Source organism: Harpegnathos saltator, unplaced genomic scaffold (genome assembly GCF_003227715.2).
Source record: "Harpegnathos saltator strain DR-91 unplaced genomic scaffold, Hsal_v8.6 scaffold219, whole genome shotgun sequence".
NCBI classification, from domain to species: domain Eukaryota; kingdom Metazoa; phylum Arthropoda; class Insecta; order Hymenoptera; family Formicidae; genus Harpegnathos; species Harpegnathos saltator.
This window is the reverse complement of record NW_020230005.1, coordinates 836877-860154: the sequence shown is the minus strand read 5'-3', so window position 1 is coordinate 860154 and position 23278 is coordinate 836877. Positions and strand designations below refer to the sequence as shown.

Genomic DNA, 23278 nt, shown 5'->3' with positions numbered 1-23278 from the left:
ATTTAAAAAACGCAAGTTGACCTTTAAATGACTTTGAAAATAGAGGTCAAGGTCATCATAAGGTAGCTCACTTAAATCTCTACAACTTTTATTGAGATCATTTTCCTTGAAACTTCAATACTGAAGAGTTATTTGGGATGGGACATTAAAATGGGACACCCTGTATATTATATTTACTGTTACTTGAAAACAAGCAACAAGCTTTAAATTATTTCTTCAGACTTCCTTGCAGACTATGTATATCGTATCATGCATATTGATTTGCTAATTTCGTTAGATATTTAAAAAATGTAATTATTATTATTAGTATTATTTTCAAAATGGTAAAGAACTTTTTTACTCAATTTGATGAATTTCATTTGTACATCAGCGTTAAGTTCGGACACTCTGTATATACTCGAGCTTATTTGTGCAGCAAATATAAAATGTATATTTTTGTTTAAAAGACAACAAAACGAAGTATTTAATTGCATAAATTTGTGTATCAATTTATTAATAATACTATTTTACAGAATAAGTATGTTGCATGTATACCTCTTTTTGAATTGTGTGTCCATTCTCCTTCATAAAACATAGAAAAGGCTGTTTGTATAATGAATTTATATTTCTATTCTTCTGTAATATATATATTTTTATTCGTAAGAATAAAAAACATAAATTAAAAAAAAATAAGACATAGCTAGGCGCGAACACGCAACCTGTCGAATACTAGCATCGCGCCCAGTCTGCTACGCTACATTGTCATTTAGAAATAACTCTCCAAATGTTAAAATAACTACACATACTTAAAATCGCGAAATTTCAATTTGTAATTTCTCCCAAATGCTTGAGTTGCATGATGTTACATCGTCTCCGATTAACAGTAATCCACACGGATAGACTGAGCCGAGTATAGTGCGTGCTTGGTGAGGGAAATCAGGGTATCTATCGTGGAACTCGTCGGAATCGATTTCGATCCGGAATAATTTCGTTTCCCCTAGAAAAGACAATAGAAATCTAGGAAATAACGGAATAAATTCGATTGGAATCGATTCCGACGAGTTCCATAATAGGTACCCGGAAAAGAGTCGTGGACATTGGCATCGTAGTTCATGTGCACGGTTGTATAGAGGACGCCTCACACACAGGCTCGGCTAAAAGCGACCCATGGCATCTCTCGTTCTTCTCTCTGGTAGAGCGCTCAGAGGCCCTATATCCAACATGCGGCGTTTTTGTTATCAAGTCTAAACTCTTGTTGTTACTGCCGATTGTATTTGCCATTTTCTCAATCAACCTCACTGATAAAACACAAATTTCCGCTGTTCGCTCCGGCTCTTTTACAAACTTACATAGCCAAAGCTTACGAAATTAAGGTAGCACAATACAATGGTCAAGTACTATGAAAACACTATGACCTTTCAATTCGATTGGACTCAAGTTGCACGAGGTTTCTTTCAAAGATATCCAAACCCACACAGGTATGTAAATGTATTACGTCATGTTGTCCCTTCAATCATGAACCTTACATAACATGTTATAAAATGATTTAGCTAATAAGTTTATATGTTTAATATGTTTCACAGTTCACACGTCCTTTCTGAGGATACCATTTCAAGGGAAGTCGTAAATGGAAAACTCTATTCCAAACGATTATTAACAAAGACTAACAGGATACCAAAATGGGGTGAAAGATTAGTTAGCAAAAATATTGTCAAAATAGTAGAGGAAAGTATTGTTGATCCAGAAACAAAAACTTTGACTACTTACACAAGGAATCTAGGGTATACTAAAGTTATGGTAGGTTGACATAATATTTACTATGCGGTGGTATCATATATTATCATGAGATTAAGAACTTGCATATTAATATCATCTAGTTACTAGTTATATTTAAAAAATTGGTAATTGTATTGAGATATATATTCATAATAAAAATACATACAAAAAAATATAGATAGAATAAAGGAATATATATAAATCTAACAGTTTGTTATTTTGCAGAGTATTGTTGAGAAAGTAGTTTACCAAATCTCTGAAGAAAATCCAGAATGGACAGTTGCCAAGAGGTCAGCGTGGATTGACAGTCAGGTCTTTGGTTTGAGCAGAGCCATTCAAGCTTTTGGATTAGACCGATTTAAGAAAAACTGTGTCAAAATGTCAGAAGGTTTTAATTACGTTCTCACAAATATGTTTCCTCAAAGAGCTCAATTCATAAATCCACAACTTATTCAAACAAGTTTTTCCATGCAACCTGGCCATAGTATTGTGGATGATGGTATTACACAGACGAAACAGAGTCTTGCAGGAGATTTGCAACATTCTTTACAGGGTAAAGCGGAAAAAGTAAAAGATGCTGCTAAGAAAGCAACAGATCTGGCAAAACAAAAGGCAGGACCAATATATGTAGCTTATCAATCAAACCAGTCATAAGCTCCACATAAACAATAATTATGACATATTGAACAAGTTTTGTCATTTTGTGAAATGGTCACGAATAACATCATGGTATAATTGTAATGTACCTTAGATTATATCAAGGTATTACACATTAACTAATGAGTGGAAGAATACAAGATAACTACAAAAAATAGAAAGCTGATTGATAAATATTTGAGTGTGAGGTGTTAGATTTGTTGCAATTTACTGGCACTGATAGATTTACAGGTAGTACAGAATGCAATGTGTATGTGAAACATATGAAAATTTGCGATAGGTCTACTTGTATATTACCATTCCTTCTAACTGCCAGATTGTTAATAGTAAAATGTATCAAATGTGATACATGCAAACTGAAATATGTATTAAATTACTTATTTTGTACAAAACGATATTTTCTAGCTTCTTAATAATTTCCAAGTAACATTTCTTATATATGCATAAACGAGAAAAGCATTGCAATATATATATATTTACAAGCACATACATATGTTTATTTGCAAATGTTGCTTATTGTCTGTATTTATATAAACTTGTAGTCGAAAATTGCAAAAGATGCAATTCACAGCATTTCATCTCTAATTATTAATGTTAAAGAAATCAATCTTGTATAAAAACATTTAAAACAATATAATTTTTATAACATTTTCTTCATAATGTAATATATTTAATATATTTTATCGATATAAATAAGGTTTCAATTCATACAACTAATCGGGAAACATAATTTTATTGTGTCAATATATATTTTGGATATCATTGTTGCAATTTTACCACATTGTTCTTTATGTATAGAAATGCCTATATAAACTAGTTGACAATATCTAATTTGCATCGTAAAAATATCAAAACAAATTTTAAAATGTCAAACAAAATTTTAGTCGCTAATTTTATTACAAAATTTTACTCCGAATAGAATCAATAAAATAATTTTTAACATTCGGTAGACTATTCTATACATGTATTTAAATATTCCTTTTTGATGTCCTAGTGCCGTATAAAAACTTAGTATCATACCTTTAATATTTAGTTTAAATTAATGTTAATTAGTATAATTATGCAATTTCTACAAATGTATTGTTTAAAACATCATTATATGAAATGTTTGTTTTAGCATGTTTTTTTTCTTTTTCAATTTTTAAGCAGTTCAACTGAACAATCAAAACTCTGATTATATATCATATATTTATATAAAAGCATCAATAAGAGAATTATAAAATTAAATATTTACATATATATATATATTTATTTCGAAAATGAAATGTCGGAATCGTCGATTATTATTATTATGCTATATATTGTGTTTAATTCTAGTCGCAAGGTGAATAACGGACCGTCGTTTGGAGCTTTAGGAGGAGTAAGAATACTTAGTATATATGTGTATATATTATGTATGTATATATGTAGTATATTTCTATGTATGTATGTACGTATGTATGAATGTATGAATTAATGTACAAAAAACAGAGGAAGGACAACAAATTTAGGAAATTGCAACGTAATATGTATGATATATGCTACAATGTGATAGTTTTAAAAATAATTTATAGTGTAGTATATCTATACATTGTGTTAATTTTTAAAAGCATCATAGTACTGAATACATTATTTCGTTTGAATAAATGCTTATAAAAAAAGTTGAGTGAACAACTTTATATGACAGTGACATATACTTCAAAGGTAAAATCTTATCTGCAATCTTTGCACAGATAATTTACTATTTAGATTCAAACGCCGCATTCCTGATCTCAAATGAAGGCGAGAGACCAAGTTTATTGTAAGTAAAGTATATTACACTGTATATAAAGTAAGTAAAGTTTATAATATTGTAAGTAAGTAATATACGCATACGCATACATAATAATGATAATGACGTTGCTATGTACGGAGAACATTGCAATACGGACATCCCCGTCAGTTACAAGCGATCGGGAATGTATGTTATGTATTTTCCATATTAATATCATTTTCGGTGATGCAAGATTCTCCTCAGGAGCGTATATATTTTACCATGATATTATCACTCCCTATACTATTAAGCTTGTCACGGGAAAGAAATGAAACATGTTAAAAAGAGTTATACATTCTGTTTAAATAATATAATTTATAAACGGTTATAATAAACTATTTGTCAAATGATTTTTGCATTTATAGCCAACATATCGTACATATAAATACATCTAACACTTATCAATATTTCTTCTATTAATGCCTCGGGAAACAAATAATTATATAAGTGATTAAAAATAAGTATAACTGAGCAATAGGAGGAATTTGTTATTTTTAACTACATTACACATTTCGTCATTAGAATGAGATAAGTATATGAATTTATGTTGTAGAGGAACAGTATTTTAGTACAACATTAATTTAGCTAAAAAGAATAAATTTAAGATTATTGTTATCGTGTTATTGCATTGCATTTACGCACAAACAGTAATTATGTAGATCAATATACGTATAGTGGGGGTACAAAGTGGTGGGAGCCAATTTTTTTACGTATAAGGAAACAAGTCGTGAACAAATAAGATAAATACATAGACAAACAGCATGGAAAACAGTTCGTCAAAGATCATCGAATAAGTTGGATCTCTTCAACTCTATATCATTTTATCGCTCGAAACGCTATCGTTCTTGTTCTTTTTCTCATTTTCGGACTTCGGACTTATTTAAATCGTACGAAAATAATCATGAAACGTATCGTCGCATGTGAGTATAATATTTACTGATATTTTTAAAAACAGCGCAGATAGATAAATTTCGGCATATTGTCTGCATTAGAAACTGAATTCGAAAATTAAAATAGCATAAACACGTAGAGATACGTCCTCATATCCAATCAGAAATACATCGTTAACTCAAGGTTAATTCGACATCGATATAAAGGTTGAATTAACTTTGATTCAACAGTTTATCAATCATTTCAACTCACCGTTTTGCTTTCTGACTGGGAAAAAGCATTGCAGCAGCACATAGAAGAAACAAACTAAAAATAAAAATTACGGCATATGTCAGTTTGGCTACACGTCAGTAAGTCAGTAGTTAAATACAAGCTGATATTTTGCTGTAAAATATAGGATAATAAATATATATTTTTTACAACAAGCATATGCTGCGCTCTAGTGGTATCATGAAATATACAGACATTTTGAAATTCACTTCCAGTATTAAAACTTTACAGTTTATATACTAGCTATTATACCTAGCTATGTCTTATTTTTTTTTAATTTATGTTTATATGTTATATACACTATAAATTTTAATTTATGTTTATATGTTATATACACTATAAATATTCAATACTGACAATGAATATCGGAACGCAACCATATTAAACACGTATGTACACACTGTTGCCAACATGTCCGTTTATCTAAGAACTTAACTCGAATTTTTCACAGAAAAGAATATGTAATTATGAAAAATTGAGCAGTTTTTATACACTCTGTGTACAATTTATGACTTATACAAAGACAATGAGAGATATGGTATAATATAATTTAAAAATTAAAATTACAAAATTAAAATTGTTACATATATGTATCTATCGTTGGTTTTACAATTATATTTATTTTGTGTTTATTTTAATTAATAATTCGTTATTTTGCTTTGCAGTTGCGCAAGTATTGTCCTTGGTTTGCTTGATCGCCTTGGCCTTTCCGCAGAATGACCGGTCAAACGGGATTTCTGGTAACTCCAATAATCCAGCCAGTAGCACTACACAAGCAACAACAAGCAATTGTCCATGTATAGCTACAGCAGAATACAATCCAGTATGTGGCAGTGACAACGTTACTTACTGGAACATGGGAAGATTTAACTGCGCGAAAAGTTGTAATCCACGTAAGACTCTTTGAATGAATCGCATTTCGATTTTCTTGCTTTCTTATATTATTATCATCATATCACATTTCATTAAGACATAATTTTTAAATATTACCAAATTCACACAGATTTCTACTTTCCGATTTTAATTTCAACAATTATATTAACTCTTACTTTTACTATTTTTATAAGTTTTGACAAATCTAATAATTTAATACTTTTTTTTTCAAGAGCTTGAAATAAGGGTAATTAGAGCTTGTGAGCCATACAGCCAAATAAGCAGTAACTGAGCAAACAGTTTATTGTTGTTTTTATATGATTTATATTGTATAGCAGCATATAAATAAAAGTAAGTAAACGAAAATTGTTGATACGAATACATATTACATTTAGTTATACGATATTATACCTTTTTCCATTTGCAAAAATAATTATAAACATATATAAATGTACACATATATATTTATATACGTATTCATATATTTCACATGTTACAGATGCATGATATCCTGATAACAACGTAGTAATAATAATGTAGCACACAACACTGAAAATATCGCAACAACTTTTTATTGAAATACATATTCAACAATTTATAATAACAAAGGATATTTTCATTTTTATCTTAATTTGCATAACTGATAGTGGTTTCGTTAACTGCTGCTCATAATCTGATGTAATCTACGTACGATTATATTTTTTAAGTTTATTAATGCATATCTTAAGTATCGCTTTGTAAGTATGTAACATGTTATATAATTTAACTAACTGAAAGATATCATGTTAAGTTTTAAAAGAGTAATTATTGAACAGAAAAAAATAAAAATTTAGAAAGTATTAAGCGCTCTATAATTATTATAACATTTCCTTCGAAAACTGATTTGTGGAAGAAATTAAAGTCATGATCGCTAATATTTACAACTCTACTTAAATTACGTTTCTAAACTTCCCGACAATAGTAAAGCACATAATTGACTTCTATGACTCATATTTCCCACTTTTGACCTTGCGAACGTAAGTCTTCGGAAAAAACTTAACAATTTGCATGTAATGAATAGGTAATAACAATACTAGACTGGGAAAGACCAGTTTACTTATATTCACACATATAAGGACATACATCTCTCCGTCTCTCCGAACTGTTGGTTGGCAACTGGTGCTATAAAAGGAAGCGCGACTGACATCTTCAAACAGTAAGTCGTCGACTTTCGGTGGATTATTCTGGTGTATGTATGAAGAGCCAACAGATTTTTAAGCATCGATCGTTTCTAAAATGTTGTTTCACTTGCTGCTAGGTGAGGAGATCTTTTTAATCGTTTTTGTGACGTGTTGTTTTTCATATATACATTAGTATACATTAGTGCAACATCGTTAAGCTTAATGATTCTTACAGTTACCATGTTGTCGTACCTCATTGCTGCATATCCGCAAGTAAGGAAAAATATTTTTAAATAAAACAACTTTAAATGACAGAATAAATAGAAGTGACAGCGAAAGAAACGATTATATTTTTAAATATAAAAAATATTTTAATTTAATTCAATAAAGAAATATCAATGTTCTCTACGAAGATTAGAAAGATAAAAGAAGAAAAATAACTGAGTCATGCCAGTCATTATCCTTGTTATGATGTATAACAGTTTTTATGTTTATTATCTAAGAATGATAACGCACATAGATACCTTGCAGGATTCGAATAAGATATCCCAGGCAGATGGTTTTGTTTTTGATGGACCAGCAACTGGTGGTCAAAGTTCCGATGGAGGACAAAAAACTACAACTACAACTACAACTACAACTACATCATCTACAAGCACGAGTATAACGACTACGACTTCTGTGCCTGAAGATCAATTATTTGCCTGTATCTCATCTTGTCCGGTAACTTAATAACCCAAGTAGAACAAAAAATCATGATGATATCAAAATGACCAGAAAATGACCGAATCATGAGAATCATGAGAAAAAGAGTTTTCCTCATCATTTTGATTTCATTTTGATGTCATCATGATTTTCTGTTCTACCTGGGAATAATTCTTTTTCTCTAAACTATCAAATTCCTTTTGATAAGTGAAAAATGTTGACATAAATATAAAATTATGGTTTATATTTTGTTTCTTCAAAAAAATCTTAAAAATTAAAAAATTATTATCTCACTATTTCTTTTTTTTTAATTTGTATTTTTTATATTTATCAATCGATTCTTCTCATGAATATGTTAAAAATATTAAAAATGCTAAAAACATGATTTTAAAAAATAGGTAACAATAGAATACAATCCTGTTTGCGGAACGGACAATACTGATTACACTAATCCAGGAGGACTGGGTTGTGCACAAAGATGTGGAAAAGGTAGGATATAATACATTTGATTAATGTTGTGAGCAACTAAAATTAAAATATCTAAACATGCAAGTCAAAACCTGCAGTTTTAATAACGTTGATATTTTACAATAAACCAATACATTAATATACGTAATATTTAACGTTTACGAATATGATATTTAATGTTCACAGATGTAAAATTAAACCATTATGGACGCTGCTCAATAGGCAGAACTGGATAATTTAATATTTATATTGAACAATCTCAAATTTGAAATGTATGTATCATTTCAAAAAGGATGAAGGCTGCTTGTCTCTCATATAAGATACATAAGTATATTTATAAATATACAAATGAATATATATGTATATATTTGTAGATGTGTATATATGTATATATATTTTTTAAATATATTTGATAAATGTTAGGAATACTATTGCACAAAAAACGCGGTATTGTAGTAATCAACAAAACCTAAGAAAATATAAGTTTCAAACGAATAATAAGAAATTACCATAATTATCGCAATTTACTAAAACATATTGCTGCATAATTTATTATTATTTTTTATCGTCCTCGTTTGTCGGTGTATAACAGTCGATGTGGAATAAATATTTCCAAGTTTTTTCCTACAAAAATCTTAAATTCCTTTTAAAAACTTGTGTATATGTATAAATATATCTTTTTATAGCTTGTTTGTTAATCACTATGAAAAAGACCACGATTCTTGGCATAGTAATATTTCTAAATACACTTATCATATATTTATGTTATAAATATATACACATATAATATATACACGTACACATATATTAATATTTACATTCATATTTATATATTTATAAATATATAAATAAATATATTTATATGTTAAAATAAATATAAAAATATATTGTGAATATATTTATATAATTATTTATTTTATAATTTATTTTCAGATAAAACTCCTCTTAAATTTATTTAAATCTTGTGTTTCTGTTATTTCAAATTACAAGGGAATTATTATAAATGTAAGAGGTATAAGATTGCTATCAACTATAATAAACTGAAATAATTTTTTAAATTAAACAGGTTCTAAGGTAAAAATTGTGTTATATTCTTTGTCATTTTTGTCTGAAAAATAGGAAGTGCAAACTTTAAAATGTTTCTCGAACGACTTTTTTGTCATTATTTTTCCTGAAGTTATAACCTACTCAATTTTGTCTATTAATATTGCCTGTTTATATATACAGTATTTTAATAGTATCTTAATATAAGAGAAAAGTGCAGTGTTAATTATCTGTTGAGTTATATTATTTAAGAAAATGTCTGATTTATATTGAATCATATCAAAAGCTGAGCCTCGGTAAGTACAATAGCGTCTCATAGCGGAAACTTTAGGACTAAAAGTCAATGTCCACATCAAAGACTTGAACCTTTTTCAATCAACATTTATCGATCACTTATCCAAGTGACCGATAACTCTAACAATCCACGATCTAAATTTATTATCTCGGAAATTATAAGATGAATTTTCAGAGTAGTCAAGTATTTTTTCCCCTTCGAACGATGTAAAGATTATTTATATATGACTTCTCATTCAAGCAATATATACATTTTAACATTTAATAAAACTCGATTTACACTCTAGTGGTAATGTAAAAATATACATCAAAATCAACGACAAGCAATGAAGTTATAGCCTGTTGGAATTTGTTTGAAATCAAATAAAAGTAACTCTTCGATTGTACAATTGTAATTAGTATTTACGACGCTTTAATTTTGTACATAGCGAGCATAGGGAAATTGATAGAGGAAAGTTGAAGAAAACACTTACAAGTACAGCTTGCTAATCTTTCGCAGTATTTACTCCTCGATAAACGCTTTACACGTTAATCCGTCGCTTATACAAAAAGATCATCGCGGAGCGCAGCTATACACGGTAACACATGATGTATTTTTTTTATCTTACACGAGATTCAACAATGATCGAGTAAAAAAGCCGTCCACGTTTGTTCGACGCGGTAACAAGGGTTGGTAAAATATATAATATGATATATAGCGATATACATAATATAATCTAATAATCTCTATCTGTCATATAACATAGAATCTGTATATAAATAATAAATAGAAAATAAGGATCGGAAAATCAAGGACTCAGGTTGGTGATTAGCTTGGTAAGACTTTAGCACTAAATTACCATTACGAACATTTATATAGGGACTATAAAGGGGATCTCTGTGACGGTGGAACAAACAAGAGTGAAGACAAATCGAGAACAGTGAGATAACTAACAATAGACGTGACTATACAGCTGATTCATTTGGCATAATAGTCTAGAGCGGACTTTTCTCTAACGCAATAGGATGGTCAGTGAAGATCATCGACCCAAGCGGTGTCTAGTGACTCGATGAGAGTACGGACGAAGGCCATTTCCTTCCGTGCGTTCTCTAAGATTACTCGAGGATCTTGGGAGGTGCATCGCAATACATTCGGTGCCATCACCATCGCGAGATTATTAGCGTCCATCTTAGTGCGGGCAACCACCTCGGGTCTAGCGAATATCTGCAAAATCATTTCACATATTCATATATCAGCCTATTCGTTTGAACGCACAACATTATATTTTATCGAATCAAATGGCTCGTACTTTCACCGTGCGTTAAATATCGATTGTAACTACGTTGTTTTTCAAGTTTCACTCGAATAACGCACTCGGCATAAATAGGAAATTAGAATTACACCATTTACACACGATTGAGTGCGCGTTATAAAAATTAGAGACAAAATTTCGTGAAACTGTCTCGGAAGACTCGAAAAACAAATTAAACGAGATTTGAATCGAGTTAAATGTCATCCTCTCACCTGTAGGAAGCGTATTAGATGACATAGCACGCGACGGTTAAGATCCGGTAGACGATCGACGAGAGCAGCTACGTTCGCCGCAGAGGCTTCCGGGTCGTCGTGTCGCATTGACACGCACTCCACGTAGAAGGAATCCGGTATCAACGGCTCGTACAATTCACGCACCCACAATTTCAACAGGGAGGCGGGCGCGTGGGCGTCCTGAGAAGCTGCCAGAATCGCGCCGTCCTCGAACTTGTCCAGACAAGACTTCAATGAGCTAACTTCATCGGCGTCCGCGGACACTCGGAAGATACCCTCGGTCAAGGTGCCACCGCGCACCAGCACTTGACGCGTCAGCGTAGTCTGTATCCATGGTAACTCTCTAAGTGGGTAGCGGTCCCTTTGCAAAGCCATGACTTCCGAGAGCGTCGCCCCGAACATGGATGCGCGGAAGATTTGTATCTACGTGAGAAGCGACGCGTCAAAATTGTAACATCACACTCCGTTACTAGATAAATTAAAAACGAAACTAAAACATTAGTAGCACCTTAAGACCCAGAAGTATTTAAATGTCGCGAAGAAGATATTATTGGATTTTCAAGATAAAAGGTATATAGGTCAGCATAGGTCATTCTATACTACCTGAGAGACACAGAAGGTTACTAGCACAATCAATTACCCTTGCTTGGTCGATATCCTCTACCGTAGCTTTGCGAGGTTGTCGTTTGCCGTGCGCACCGATCCGCTGCAATCGTCTGCAAGCCACGGTCGCGTAATGGCTGACTTGCACATGTATCGGCCATTTGGCGACCTCGGGGAATTGGAAGTTGGGATCGCGATGCCTGTTCATGTAGCCTTCCAGATAAGGCTCGAACGTAGCGCTAGGTGGCACGAAGGCCAGACACACAGCCATTAATTCCCAGCCGCGTCGCAGGCTCTCCTTACGCGGATTCTCCGTCGTTTGCCGACAGATCTGAACATACAATTCGTCCCGCAAGGGCGGCTTCGAGAACGCGGTATTCACGATATCCATAGCGACGCCGTCCAGCGTCATGCCAACATTAGCTTTGCGATCGCCCATGTACACCTGGACCAGTCGGAAGAGATTGCACGCTTCCCTCTTGAGTAACTTCTCGCCGTCCACCATCGCGAGCATGGGCTGCGGTATCGGATCCTTTGACCAGCTAAGGATATCCCGTACGCTGAACTTCTTTCGAAACAACAGCCTCAATCCCTTCGGTCTGCCGCAGTTCAAATTGAGATTATCCTGCGCGTACTTCTCGATGTCGCCGCCGCCCGTGCTGTCATCCCGTCGCGCTTCGTCCAGATCAGTGTTATCGATCGTCGTGCAGATACTCGGAGTCGCGGTCGAAGTTACGGTACACGTCGGTAAGGAGACTTGTCTCGTCGTCACTACGCTATCTCTCGCTTCTATCTGGGCCACGATATTCGGCGGTGATGGCGGTCGTGGCCTTGTTAAGGTGTCAGCTGTGTTGTAGTAAGTCGCCAAGCCCGCGGTATCGTAGTTTCTTAAGTCTAAAAGAGGAAGAGTGTGGCATCACGGAAATGGATAGACCAGGTTTATTTATCTCACTTATCTCACATTTTCGAAAAGAACTTCTCTCACCAGCATAATGATCCTCGAGATATTCTTGACTGGAAGAATCACCCTGATTGCTAGCCGCCTCGTCATCAGCGAATTGATCGTCGGAATCGTCATCGGCTCTGCCGCCGATACTTTCGCCCCTGCCACCCTCTTCGTCCAAAGAATCCTCTCCTTCCTCCACTAACAGAGGATCTCCGAACTTGTAACAACCTGTTACGCAACGAACGAGGAAGCAAGGAAAGGATAAAATCAACAACTCCATTCAGTGTAGTTACGAGAATCATAAGACTCGTGGACGCTTTACCTGATAATTTCGCTTGTTGAAGGATATAATGTTGCAGTGGTAACAAATGATCGGCATCAGACAGGAGGTTGCCATAGAAGGGCGACGGCGGCGGACTGGGATTTCCATTGCTTCTTTTCTTCTTGCTGTCATCTCCCTCGGCGTGACCCTCGGTCTCTTCGCCCGCGGCGCTGTTGCTGCTGCTATTGCTGCTGTTGCTACTGCTAGTGTTACTACTGAGTCGCTGCCTAGACTGATCGTGAGTCTGGCTTATCAAGTAACGCTCGTGCATGGAATCATCGTCCCGCTCCCTCCTTCTACTAGCTTGCTGCTGCTGCTGTTGCTGCTGATGTAACTGCTGCTGCATCTTCTGCTGCTGCTTCTGCTGTTGCACGAAACTGTAACTGCGACCCAACGGCTGCGGTACACCTTGCAAAATAACGATCGATTGTATTGCAAAACGCACGCGTGCACAGATACGTGTTGCAGGAAGGTGGCGAAAGAAGCTAAAAGATTATCTCGCTTACAGTCCAGTGAATTATTGCACGCTGTGTTCCTCCGGTACTCCTTCTCTCTGTCGCGGTCTCGCTCTCTCTCCCGCTCCACCGCTTCAAGGCCTCCTCTCTGCTTCGATGAGTTACTGTGCACTCCGGCCGCTCGACCGAGGCTCTTGGCCGGGTCGTTTCTCTCGGACAGCATTGCACCATACATGTCCCTGACATTCGCTTCCGAGAGCGACGCCGAACAGCCGTGGTGCCTCCTACCTATGCTACCCGTATTATCCTGCTTATTCACGTTTCTCGTGTGCATGGAACTTGGATAAAAGGCTGGCGGGTTCGTCTTGTCGAGACTGTTGACGCGCTCACGGTGATGCTGCATCTCCCGCTCTCTATCCCTATGATAACGATTGCTACTCTCCACCAAGGAACCATACTTCTCGCCTTGAGACTTGTAACTATGACTAAGCTGAACTTCCGGCGGACGATACGGCGGCATTTCCTGCCTGAAGACTCGAGATTCCATCATCGATTCGCGGTACGGCGAGGTGCTCGGCTCGGGGCCGTACGAACCTCTGCTACTTTCCCTGCCTGAAACATCGGGAAATCGATTTTAGCACACAGCTGAGGATATGCTACAGGCTACTTTCATGTGATGAGACTGCAAATGCTCGAGTGTATGTTATGTAGTTATGCGCACGTGACAGAATTACAACCCCCTTACCATTTTTACTCTTGTCCAGGTCCAAATTCCCCGTCCTACCTTCGCGTTGCGAGTCGGTGAACGTCTTCTTCTTGAAAAGCGGCGTACTGGTCGAAAGCGACAGGCCTAATGGCGGTGGTTCCCCTAACGATACCGACTTCTGGTTCTTCACGCTTTCCAGAGTTCCGCTCTTGTGGCATCTCGTCTCCAAGGTGCCGCTGTGCTGCCGGGGGGAAGATTGTGCGGTGCTCGCCGGCGTTTGTGCGGCCGAACGATGATGATGCCTGTGAGGCGAGTCCAGCAAACGATAACTGGTCGATTCCAGAGAGGTCCTACTGTGCGAGACGGAACTGTCGCTAGATCTGCCGGAGTCCTGCGAGTGATTATGTTGCCTGCGTGCGGTAGGTACTTCATGATGCCTGTGGTGCCTATTATTGTGATGATGATGGTGGTGATGATGACGCCTCGAAGACGGTGACGGGGAGGGTGGAGATGTCTGAAGGTCGACGCCGACCGTAGAAGTTCGCGTTTTGTTCGCGCTACCAACTTGCTGCGAAAGAGAAAGAGCAAACGTCTCCATGCGAAATCACGAGATGCGCGAGATTGCGTAGTCATCGTGGAGAAAATTAAATTTACCAATGTCGGGGTCAAATTCGGACTCTCTTGATGATTGAATCGCGTCGACCGACTGACCGAAGGGGTTTGCGTCTGTGTCGAGACTGATTCTTTTTTCCTCGGCTCGGTTACTTTCTGAGCGTCGGATGTGCTGCCGCTCGGAGGCTCCGTGTTCTGCTTCAATGTCTATATTGCGAATATAAGTACGCGAAGATAAGTATATAATTACCTAAATAAATGAATGAGTTTATATTTATATAAATATTAATAGCAAAGTAACACGTCTTATCGACGACTGATTAAAGACACCTTAGTAACAAAGTAACAAGTCTTATCTATGTAAAACAAGATAGTATACAAATTACATACAATATGACATAAGATATGTATATATAACATACATACACACACACACACACACAACAATATGACAAGATCACAATTCGTAATTATTTACATGCAACTCGAGTTGAATGTACCAATTCCACATAATGCAACAAGTTCTATAACTTCTATATTGACAGAACGCGTTAATCTCAACATGATAAAACATACAATACACGGAGTGTATGTTTAGATACACAGGTGGGCGTTACAATTACATTCCGCGAGATATCCAGGCACTCGTTTGTCAAGCTCTTTCTTTTCCTCAAGCTTTAAATGGACAAATAACATTATCGCGAAGGAAACTTCGTGGTTGTATGGCACGGTATAATGTAAACCAGGCTTTTTTCTCCCCGCTACAAACGTCTATTTATAGCCGAGAAGAGAGCAGACGCTTGCACACTTATATCTCCGGCACTCTAAGATACGTGAGTTCTGCAATGTGTGTTATCCGGAGAAACTCACAAATCATTCCGTACGTCTATAAACACCGCGCGCGCATACGCTAAAACTTGTACGCTAAACTCACAGATCTTACATGATTCACAGGCAAGAACAGATTCCCATGGATTACCAATAGAGAGTACGTTCTTATCTCTGATGTTTGATAATCAACTACTCAACATGACTCACGCATAAGCTCACGTACGAAATATGTAAGAGGTATTAAGTCATATAAAAAAATGATAACAAACGTTACCCTTTACCTGAAGTTTCGCCAGCGGTATGATGTCACAGTCAGTCGGGCGGTGCCACACGGTTTTCTGTGATGTCGCATTATAATAGTAAAACCGCGAAGTGTTCTGATCGAATAACTCCCACCACTGATTGTTGTCCGTCTTTTTTCTACAAATTATTAAACGGAACATTGTATTGTATATTACAACATACAGGATTGATTTGATACTTTCTCTAGAACAACATTCTCTAAAATAATTACAGTAGCACCACAATATACTTTCAGATAATTAACTGATATATATATAATATATATATAGATATGTATATATAAAAACTAAACCCAGTGCACTGAGTCTAATTCATTATATCGATCCATCACATTGATTATAATGGCATCAGATACCCATCTAATCAAATTCTAATACACTATACTACCTGTAATGATATCAGACATTGATCTAATCAGCTTTCAAGATATAAATTGTATATTTTCTGTCAACAATTTTGTGAAGCAGAGATCCGCTAAAAGATGAGGACCATTTTAAGAGAAATACTTTGTCGGTTGAAACATTGAATGAATTTCTTCGGTAGGTTCTCTGACAGCTTTGCAACATGCTGTGCAGAAACTGACTGCTATTAAAGAAGCGATATGCATAAATGAATAACTTACACTGGTACACCTGGTGGAGGATCCCAAACACATTCTCCCGTGGTCAGGTTAGCATACATATGTTCCTTAGTGCGTGGCTCTATGATCTCCACCCATTCCATCCTACTGCAATTGTCATCCGTTAACATTCCCGTGAAGGAGTCAGGTATTTCCCAATCGCGAATCTATCGGACCCTAATAGCCACAGTGACAAACTGTATCGAATCTTACGCAACCGCTCTAAATCACTCTTTTCCCTTAAACTTTCACTTGCTACGGAGTACACGGACTGTCCTTACGTCGTTTGCAAACGGCGAGCATACACTCGGAGACAGAGATAAAGTATCATAAGGCAGGATCGATATGTCAAAAGTATCTCGAGCGTAATTCGCGAACGGGAGCATCGTTGCGATGTAACGAGACTCGTAGCAGCGCAGCGTCCATATTTTTTTTTATTTACATCCACCGCGCGCCGTAACCGCGATGACTGGGAACGTCTCTCGGCGATCTATCTCTTCGAGGTCGGGACGCGAAATAAAGGAGGAAGGTATCGTACGTCGTAATACGGAAAGCACGTAGTACGTGCACGTTGAACAAGCACGATAGCAATATCGGGGAACTAATTGGAACGTCGGGTGGAACGCGAGCGAGCGAGAGAGAGAGAGAAAGAGAGAGAGCGATCGCGCAACGACTCTGCCACGGGGAAAAAAATTGCCCTTACCACGGAACGGAACGGATGGATGGATGGATGGATGGATGGATGGATGGACGGACGGGCAAATAGATGGGAAGAGACAGAGAGGGTGGAGGGGGGCGAAAAGAGGACGACAAGGGGCCGCTTAAGATTCGTGGTGCGCGATTATTCTCGACGAAGGCGTACGGGACCGATAAATCGGGGAGAACGAAGGAGGGTGCTTTCGCCCGTCCGCTTTACCCCACCCTGCCCCTGGCGGTCCCGTAAATTGATAGGAATGCTGGGCCGCGGTGCAACGAGAGAGAGATGCCGTCTGCTCTGATGTCATGCTGGCCGTTTAATTGGCTGAAATAGGCCGCGGAAATCCATCCGCGCGTAGATCGAGAGCGCACGTTCGCTCGCGTAGCGAAGAAAAGAGAGAGAGAAAGGGAGAGGAGAATAAAAAGTGGAAAGCGAGAGAGACGGAGACACACACACACACAGTGACGGCTCCGGAGAGGGAAGCGAAGACCAGAGGGGGGAAAATACGAAGGCGCGATTTCGAGTGGAAAAATGCGTACGCGCCAACCAACGCGTGGACAAGTCTGAACCGCGGACTGCGAAGAAAACGACTGTGAAAATGCGCGTGTGACGAACGGAACGTACGAGAGAGGGAGAGAGAAAAAGGAGAGACCCGCCCAATCGCGACGACGGCTAACTTCAACGCGAAAGCGCGTCTCACGAAGGAAGCGCAGCGGGAAATTGCTCGCTTATCGTCAGGAAGGTGATGGCGAGTCTTTTTTCTCTCTCTCTCTCTCTCTCTCTCTGTCTTACTCTCCATACAATGAGAAAGAGCGATAGAGAACACGGGAGATGGAGAGACGGACGACGACGGAGAGAGAGAGGGAGAAAACTGGGACGGGTGACTGTAAAAAAATTCACTATCGATCTGCGAACCATCGGCCCATCCGTGCGTGCGTGTTCACGACCGCGTTTTCCCTAGAACAACGCGTTGCACCTCGGGTGCAGTCGGGTGCAACAGAGGCCACACATTTCGGTATGGATTTCTTTTCGTCGAAATCTTACCCGTCGGATGCCATTTCGCGTATTTCCGGCTGACTCGCCGTCGTCCGTAGTCGTTATCGTCCTCTTCGTCGCCGTTACCACCGTCGTCGTCGTCGTCGCCACCACCGTTGCCGTTGCTACAGTCGTCGTCGTCGTAGTCGTCGAGTGCGATGCAGTGCGAAGTACTGCCGCACTTCACTCCTTTGCTCCGCACCACCGTCAGCTTCTTCCTTCCTCGGCACGTCACCCTCGCCGTTGATCACTCGCTTGACACTTCTCACTAAGACGACGATAACACTCGGATGTCGCAACGTCCCATTTCCGCGAGCGCGAGTAGCGACGCGGCCCCTTCATGGCAGCCTCGCAGCAGCCATCTTTTTTCTTCTGTTTAGTTCGTGGTTAGCTTCGCCACTACATCGTCGCTACTACTCCCCGTAGATAGTGACAAAAATTCGTTTCTCGCACACCCGCATCGCGTACCCCTTCCCCCTGCCAATCTCCTCCTGCTCCTCTTTCTCCATCTTCTCTTTTTGTCCCTCCTCTGCACTGCACCACTACACCGTGCTGCACTTGTATCGGTAATTAATTAAAAATAACAGCAATTATAGTGCTGTAACGACAGAGAACACTGCACACAATATGGTCATTATCTTCGTTGATATGCATTGTGAATTTTGTACATTAACAGATTAGCTATATGAACCAACATTCGTAATGAAAGTCACCTATTATTAATGCTTTTTTTAAACAAGATACGAAAATCCTAAGTACAGTCTTATGACTTTCACCTGTTTAATATCTCTAAATTTATTTTTATTGATTATAAGCCATGCAGTTTATTTCACAAGACTCTAAACCAAAAATGTCACGATCTTTTCGCAATCGAAGACAATCGATCCTTTCCAACAGTAGATAAGAATCGAACATCGATTCATCGTTCGATCATTACCCACCCCATTGCTCTTACTCTATGACGTACTTTTTGTTGATTGTCAGAATTATGACCGGGCAGAGCAGTGTTTAATGTTAATGTGTATAAATTGACGACGAGTTATAGGGGACAAAAAAGAACGGAACATTAATCTCGTTCGAGTGTAAACGTCACTATCGTCAGTGCAGTCAGGTGATCACGCCATCATGGATCAGGAGGACTACCTAACGATATTGAAAATTCTTATGATAGGCGAATCGAACGTAGGAAAGTCAAGGTATGAGTGTCTGAGTCATTGTCGCGCTTCTACGCCATGATACGAAAGATTAATTACACACTATGTTGTTTACAGTATACTCCTGAGATTCACCGAAGATGAATTCTACGAGAATATGCAGAGCACGGTTGGTATGGACTACAAAACCAAGCAAATCTCCATCGATGGCAATATAGTGAAACTCGCAATTTGGGTTTGTATCGTAGTTTGATTTACGGGAAAAAATAGTGGAATAATTTAGCGAGTAGTATTATTTCAGATTTATCGAATCTCTCGGTATTTGTTATAGGATACTGCAGGTCAAGAACGATTTCGTACTTTAACACCAAGCTACTACAGAGATGGTCAAGGTGCTATTTTAATGTATGACGTTACGGATCGAAATACCTTTGTGAAATTAGAGACATGGCTCAATGAATTAAACACATACTGCAATAAAACAGATATTGTCAAAATGGTAGTGGGTAACAAAATAGATTTACCAAACAGAGAAGTGAGCACTGAGGAAGGCCTGCAGTTTGCCAGAAGACATCAAACCTTGTATATTGAGAGCAGTGCAAAAACAGCAGATGGTGTGAAATGCTGTTTTGAGGAACTTGTACAAAAAGTATGTTTGAATTTATACTGGTAGCTATTACAATGTATATATTTTATTAACACAATTATAGGCATATTATTTCTCTCATGTTATTAATGTATCACAATGTGACATTGCACTTGATAGATAATACAAACACCTGGTCTTTGGGACACTCATTCAGCCCGATTTTATGATAATGGCACCATGGGTGGTGCAAGGCATCGAACTGGCAAAAGAGGAATGCAGTTGACTGTCAACGATCACCAACAGCAGGATGTGTATTCAAATTGTTACTGTATCCTGCTATAATCGACCGTGAAAAGTTGCTACAATGAACCTGTGCGCACTATACAAGTTTAATTTGACGTGGGAAATAAATCTGAGAGAGACCGCGTGCAGACGCGAAGGAAACTGGATACAGTACATCATACATGCTTCATACATGCTACATATTCAAATTTTATCAAAATATAATTGAAAGATATGCATGTACTCGTAACACATATAGATTACTGTTAGAGACTATCTAAATATGGAATACGAGTCTTTAGACTGAACTTTGCGCGTCCTTGTAAATACATTTTATTAACAGATGTACTGTGAGGAAATGGTCGTAGTGTTTGATGAAACGTTTGTACGAACCATAATCTGTGTTCCGTTATTCACAATTTTTGTACAATTAGTAGTAACTTAAAAGTTTTCATCCTTTCGATTGTTTTCATCGTTTTATATTATGCACAATACGTGCGCTTGACGCATATCGTTGTTACGTCACTTACATCCGGATAACGTGTATTATACTGTAAAAATGTATTTAAGGATTCTGCTTGCTACTTTGTCTATGTTATGTGCTAACCTCTAGATTTTATGGCGTATGTCTCGTTAGAAATATATACTACGTCAATAGCGACGAGTATATATTTTATAAAGAGACCTTTACATAACTATATGATGGTGATATATAAATAATATTATACACTAAAATTTATTCGTTTGTAAATATAACATTTTCTGGATATGTAGATTATTTCATTCCACATATATGTACATATAAAACAAATTTCTCTTCACACATATGAAATAGACATTCGTAACAACTGCCGAAATAGTCGGCTTGTATTTTGACATTTGCGATATTTACGAAATCCTCAATTTACATCTCACTTGGTTCATTTACGCATTTAAAACTGTCGGAATCAGGTGTAATGGATGATGAAGAATTACACGAGATAAAGGCACATATAAAATTAACAAATAAAGGAACATTTCTTTATGGCGGTTGGTGTGAAGAAAAATTACTCAGCTTGCTAAAGGAAAAACTTATACGACAGCACAAAATTGAACTATCACCTGAATATCCATACAACAATGTACTATGTGACATATCACCTGAATTGTGTCGGTCTATCATTCATAGTGGAATATATAATGAATGTATCTTAGCTAATCTAGAAAGAAAAGGTATCAAGACTTTTTCTGGACACTTCTTTTTTCCATATAGTGTCGTATTTATTTGTACATTAAATAATAAATTTCAGGTATGTCTCCACATAAAATCATGAAGGCGATAAAATATGGTCTCCTTAGTCTCAATCCTGAAGAACTAAAATATTTCAAAGATTTTGGAGTAGATGTGGACGTAGTGAATGACGCGGATATGTGGTCAAGGAAACTTGACGCGAAATTGATATGGAATCTTATAGTCGCCAATTTAACTGAAAATCAGTGCTGGAATATTGTTATCTGTGGGTTAGTGTCCCAGAATAAAAGTGTGCTTTGTCGGCTTCTGTGGAGTGGCGTGGATGTTCCAGGAATTTTAAATTGGCCAGGACCAATTAAACCAGTTACGTCGACAATAATTAGCTTTTTGAAGAAATTTGGTATTGATGAAGATGCTCTTCGTTATGTAGAAGAGAACGGTATCGATGATGAAGCCGAAGACATATTGATTGATCTTGGATATAGTGAATATGAAGAGAAACAAGCTTTAGAAGTAATAATTCCTTCAATCGATTAGAGGAGAAAACAGACAATTTATAATGAAGCTGAAATAATGTACAGGAAATATTGTGCGAGTGCAGTTCGACAATGGTATCTACGGCGTCTTCATTAATGACAAGAACATCTCTTTGCACCAGTTTAAGTAAAGCAGCTCCTACGCTCGTAAGTACACAATACAATCTTGCTCCACATATGTGCACGTGCTGTTTAAATTTGTTGCCAAAAGAGCAACGCAATGAGGCTCTTGAGAGAAATGATTACTTAAGGTAACTATCACACATTATATCGCTATAACGCAATCACAGCATTGTAATAAATTGATATAATTGTTGTACAGTATATAAAAAAATAGATTAATGTGTAACACCATTGCTTATGCAATGCAATATTACTTAATGCGTTAATGTAGACAAAACGTAATGGTACCACTGACATGGGCAATAAATAGAACTTTAAGATATCAACCAACGAATCCTCAACATTACATGGCCCATCAATTGTTACGTTGGAAATATGGTAATGTTCCACAAGAAGAAATGGATAATGTTCAACAATTTGTCGTTTCTGCTACAACAACGGTGGATCGAAAGCTTATAGTAATAAGATTTTATATTTTTTATGTAAAATACGACCATCTTGCTTTTACGACGATGACGATGCTGATACAAATTTCTTGGACGACAGTTGATTAGATGCTTTTGCTAATTAGGAGAAACGTAAACTAGAAGAAGAAGATAACATCAGACGTCTAAATGAAGCTGCGATAAAAGATATTATTTGCGACACGTGTTTAAACAAACAAAAATCTAATCGGATCAAAGAGCGTTGTTGGAAGTGTACAAGAGTCCCAATATCGACATACGACAAGTGAATTCCTAGAATCAAGAGTCAAATATTTTCTCAAATCGACATTTTTCACATCCTTTACATTATCTAGG

At 37.0% G+C, this 23278-nt stretch overlaps 7 protein-coding genes across 10 annotated transcripts; 6 read left to right on the top strand and 1 right to left on the bottom strand.

The window, feature by feature from the left end:
• Positions 1-667: 667 nt before the first annotated feature.
• prel (preli-like) lies at positions 668-3023 on the top strand. The gene is made up of 3 exons (XM_011139597.3): positions 668-1457; positions 1563-1776; positions 1981-3023. The coding sequence occupies exons 1-3, from the start codon at positions 1366-1368 to the stop codon at positions 2407-2409; spliced, it is 735 nt and encodes a 244-aa protein (XP_011137899.1). The 5' UTR covers positions 668-1365; the 3' UTR covers positions 2410-3023.
• A 1924-nt stretch (positions 3024-4947) lies between these two features.
• LOC105182261 (uncharacterized) lies at positions 4948-7077 on the top strand. Its single transcript, XM_011139584.3, has 4 exons — positions 4948-5124; positions 6031-6258; positions 6472-6589; positions 6738-7077. Exons 1-3 carry the CDS (start codon positions 5106-5108, stop codon positions 6528-6530), a joined length of 306 nt encoding a protein of 101 aa, XP_011137886.1. The 5' UTR covers positions 4948-5105; the 3' UTR covers positions 6531-6589; positions 6738-7077.
• A 275-nt stretch (positions 7078-7352) lies between these two features.
• On the top strand, positions 7353-9634 carry LOC105182251 (uncharacterized). Its single transcript, XM_011139570.3, has 6 exons — positions 7353-7535; positions 7634-7671; positions 7930-8121; positions 8502-8592; positions 8758-8843; positions 9505-9634. The coding sequence occupies exons 1-5, from the start codon at positions 7514-7516 to the stop codon at positions 8805-8807; spliced, it is 393 nt and encodes a 130-aa protein (XP_011137872.1). The 5' UTR covers positions 7353-7513; the 3' UTR covers positions 8808-8843; positions 9505-9634.
• Positions 9635-10385: 751 nt separating this feature from the next.
• On the bottom strand, positions 10386-19098 carry RhoGAP93B (MyTH4 and RhoGAP_KIAA1688 domain-containing protein RhoGAP93B). 4 transcript variants are annotated; one of them, XM_011139528.3, is made up of 11 exons: positions 18573-19098; positions 16835-17008; positions 16191-16329; positions 15121-15285; positions 14506-15034; positions 13812-14372; positions 13306-13713; positions 13023-13211; positions 12075-12931; positions 11414-11857; positions 10386-11113 (listed from the first exon to the last, which is right to left on the bottom strand). In XM_011139528.3, exons 2-11 carry the CDS (start codon positions 16960-16962, stop codon positions 10919-10921), a joined length of 3615 nt encoding a protein of 1204 aa, XP_011137830.1. In that variant the 5' UTR covers positions 16963-17008; positions 18573-19098; the 3' UTR covers positions 10386-10918. The 4 variants fall into 4 exon arrangements, with proteins under 4 accessions (XP_011137830.1, XP_011137840.1, XP_025154256.1 ...); XM_011139538.3 differs by having other exon boundaries at positions 16835-16939; XM_025298471.1 differs by lacking the exon at positions 18573-19098 and having other exon boundaries at positions 16835-17965.
• Positions 19099-19418: 320 nt separating this feature from the next.
• LOC105182230 (ras-related protein Rab-18) lies at positions 19419-21197 on the top strand. Its single transcript, XM_011139515.3, has 4 exons — positions 19419-19759; positions 19835-19952; positions 20049-20366; positions 20484-21197. Exons 1-4 carry the CDS (start codon positions 19689-19691, stop codon positions 20646-20648), a joined length of 672 nt encoding a protein of 223 aa, XP_011137817.1. The 5' UTR covers positions 19419-19688; the 3' UTR covers positions 20649-21197.
• Positions 21198-21348: 151 nt separating this feature from the next.
• Positions 21349-22712, top strand: LOC105182214 (uncharacterized). Its single transcript, XM_011139480.3, has 3 exons — positions 21349-21800; positions 21878-22332; positions 22401-22712. Exons 1-3 carry the CDS (start codon positions 21545-21547, stop codon positions 22608-22610), a joined length of 921 nt encoding a protein of 306 aa, XP_011137782.1. The 5' UTR covers positions 21349-21544; the 3' UTR covers positions 22611-22712.
• Positions 22713-22749: 37 nt separating this feature from the next.
• Positions 22750-23242, top strand: LOC105182224 (uncharacterized). The gene is made up of 2 exons (XM_011139502.2): positions 22750-22936; positions 23050-23242. Exons 1-2 carry the CDS (start codon positions 22760-22762, stop codon positions 23209-23211), a joined length of 339 nt encoding a protein of 112 aa, XP_011137804.1. The 5' UTR covers positions 22750-22759; the 3' UTR covers positions 23212-23242.
• Positions 23243-23278: the final 36 nt, after the last annotated feature.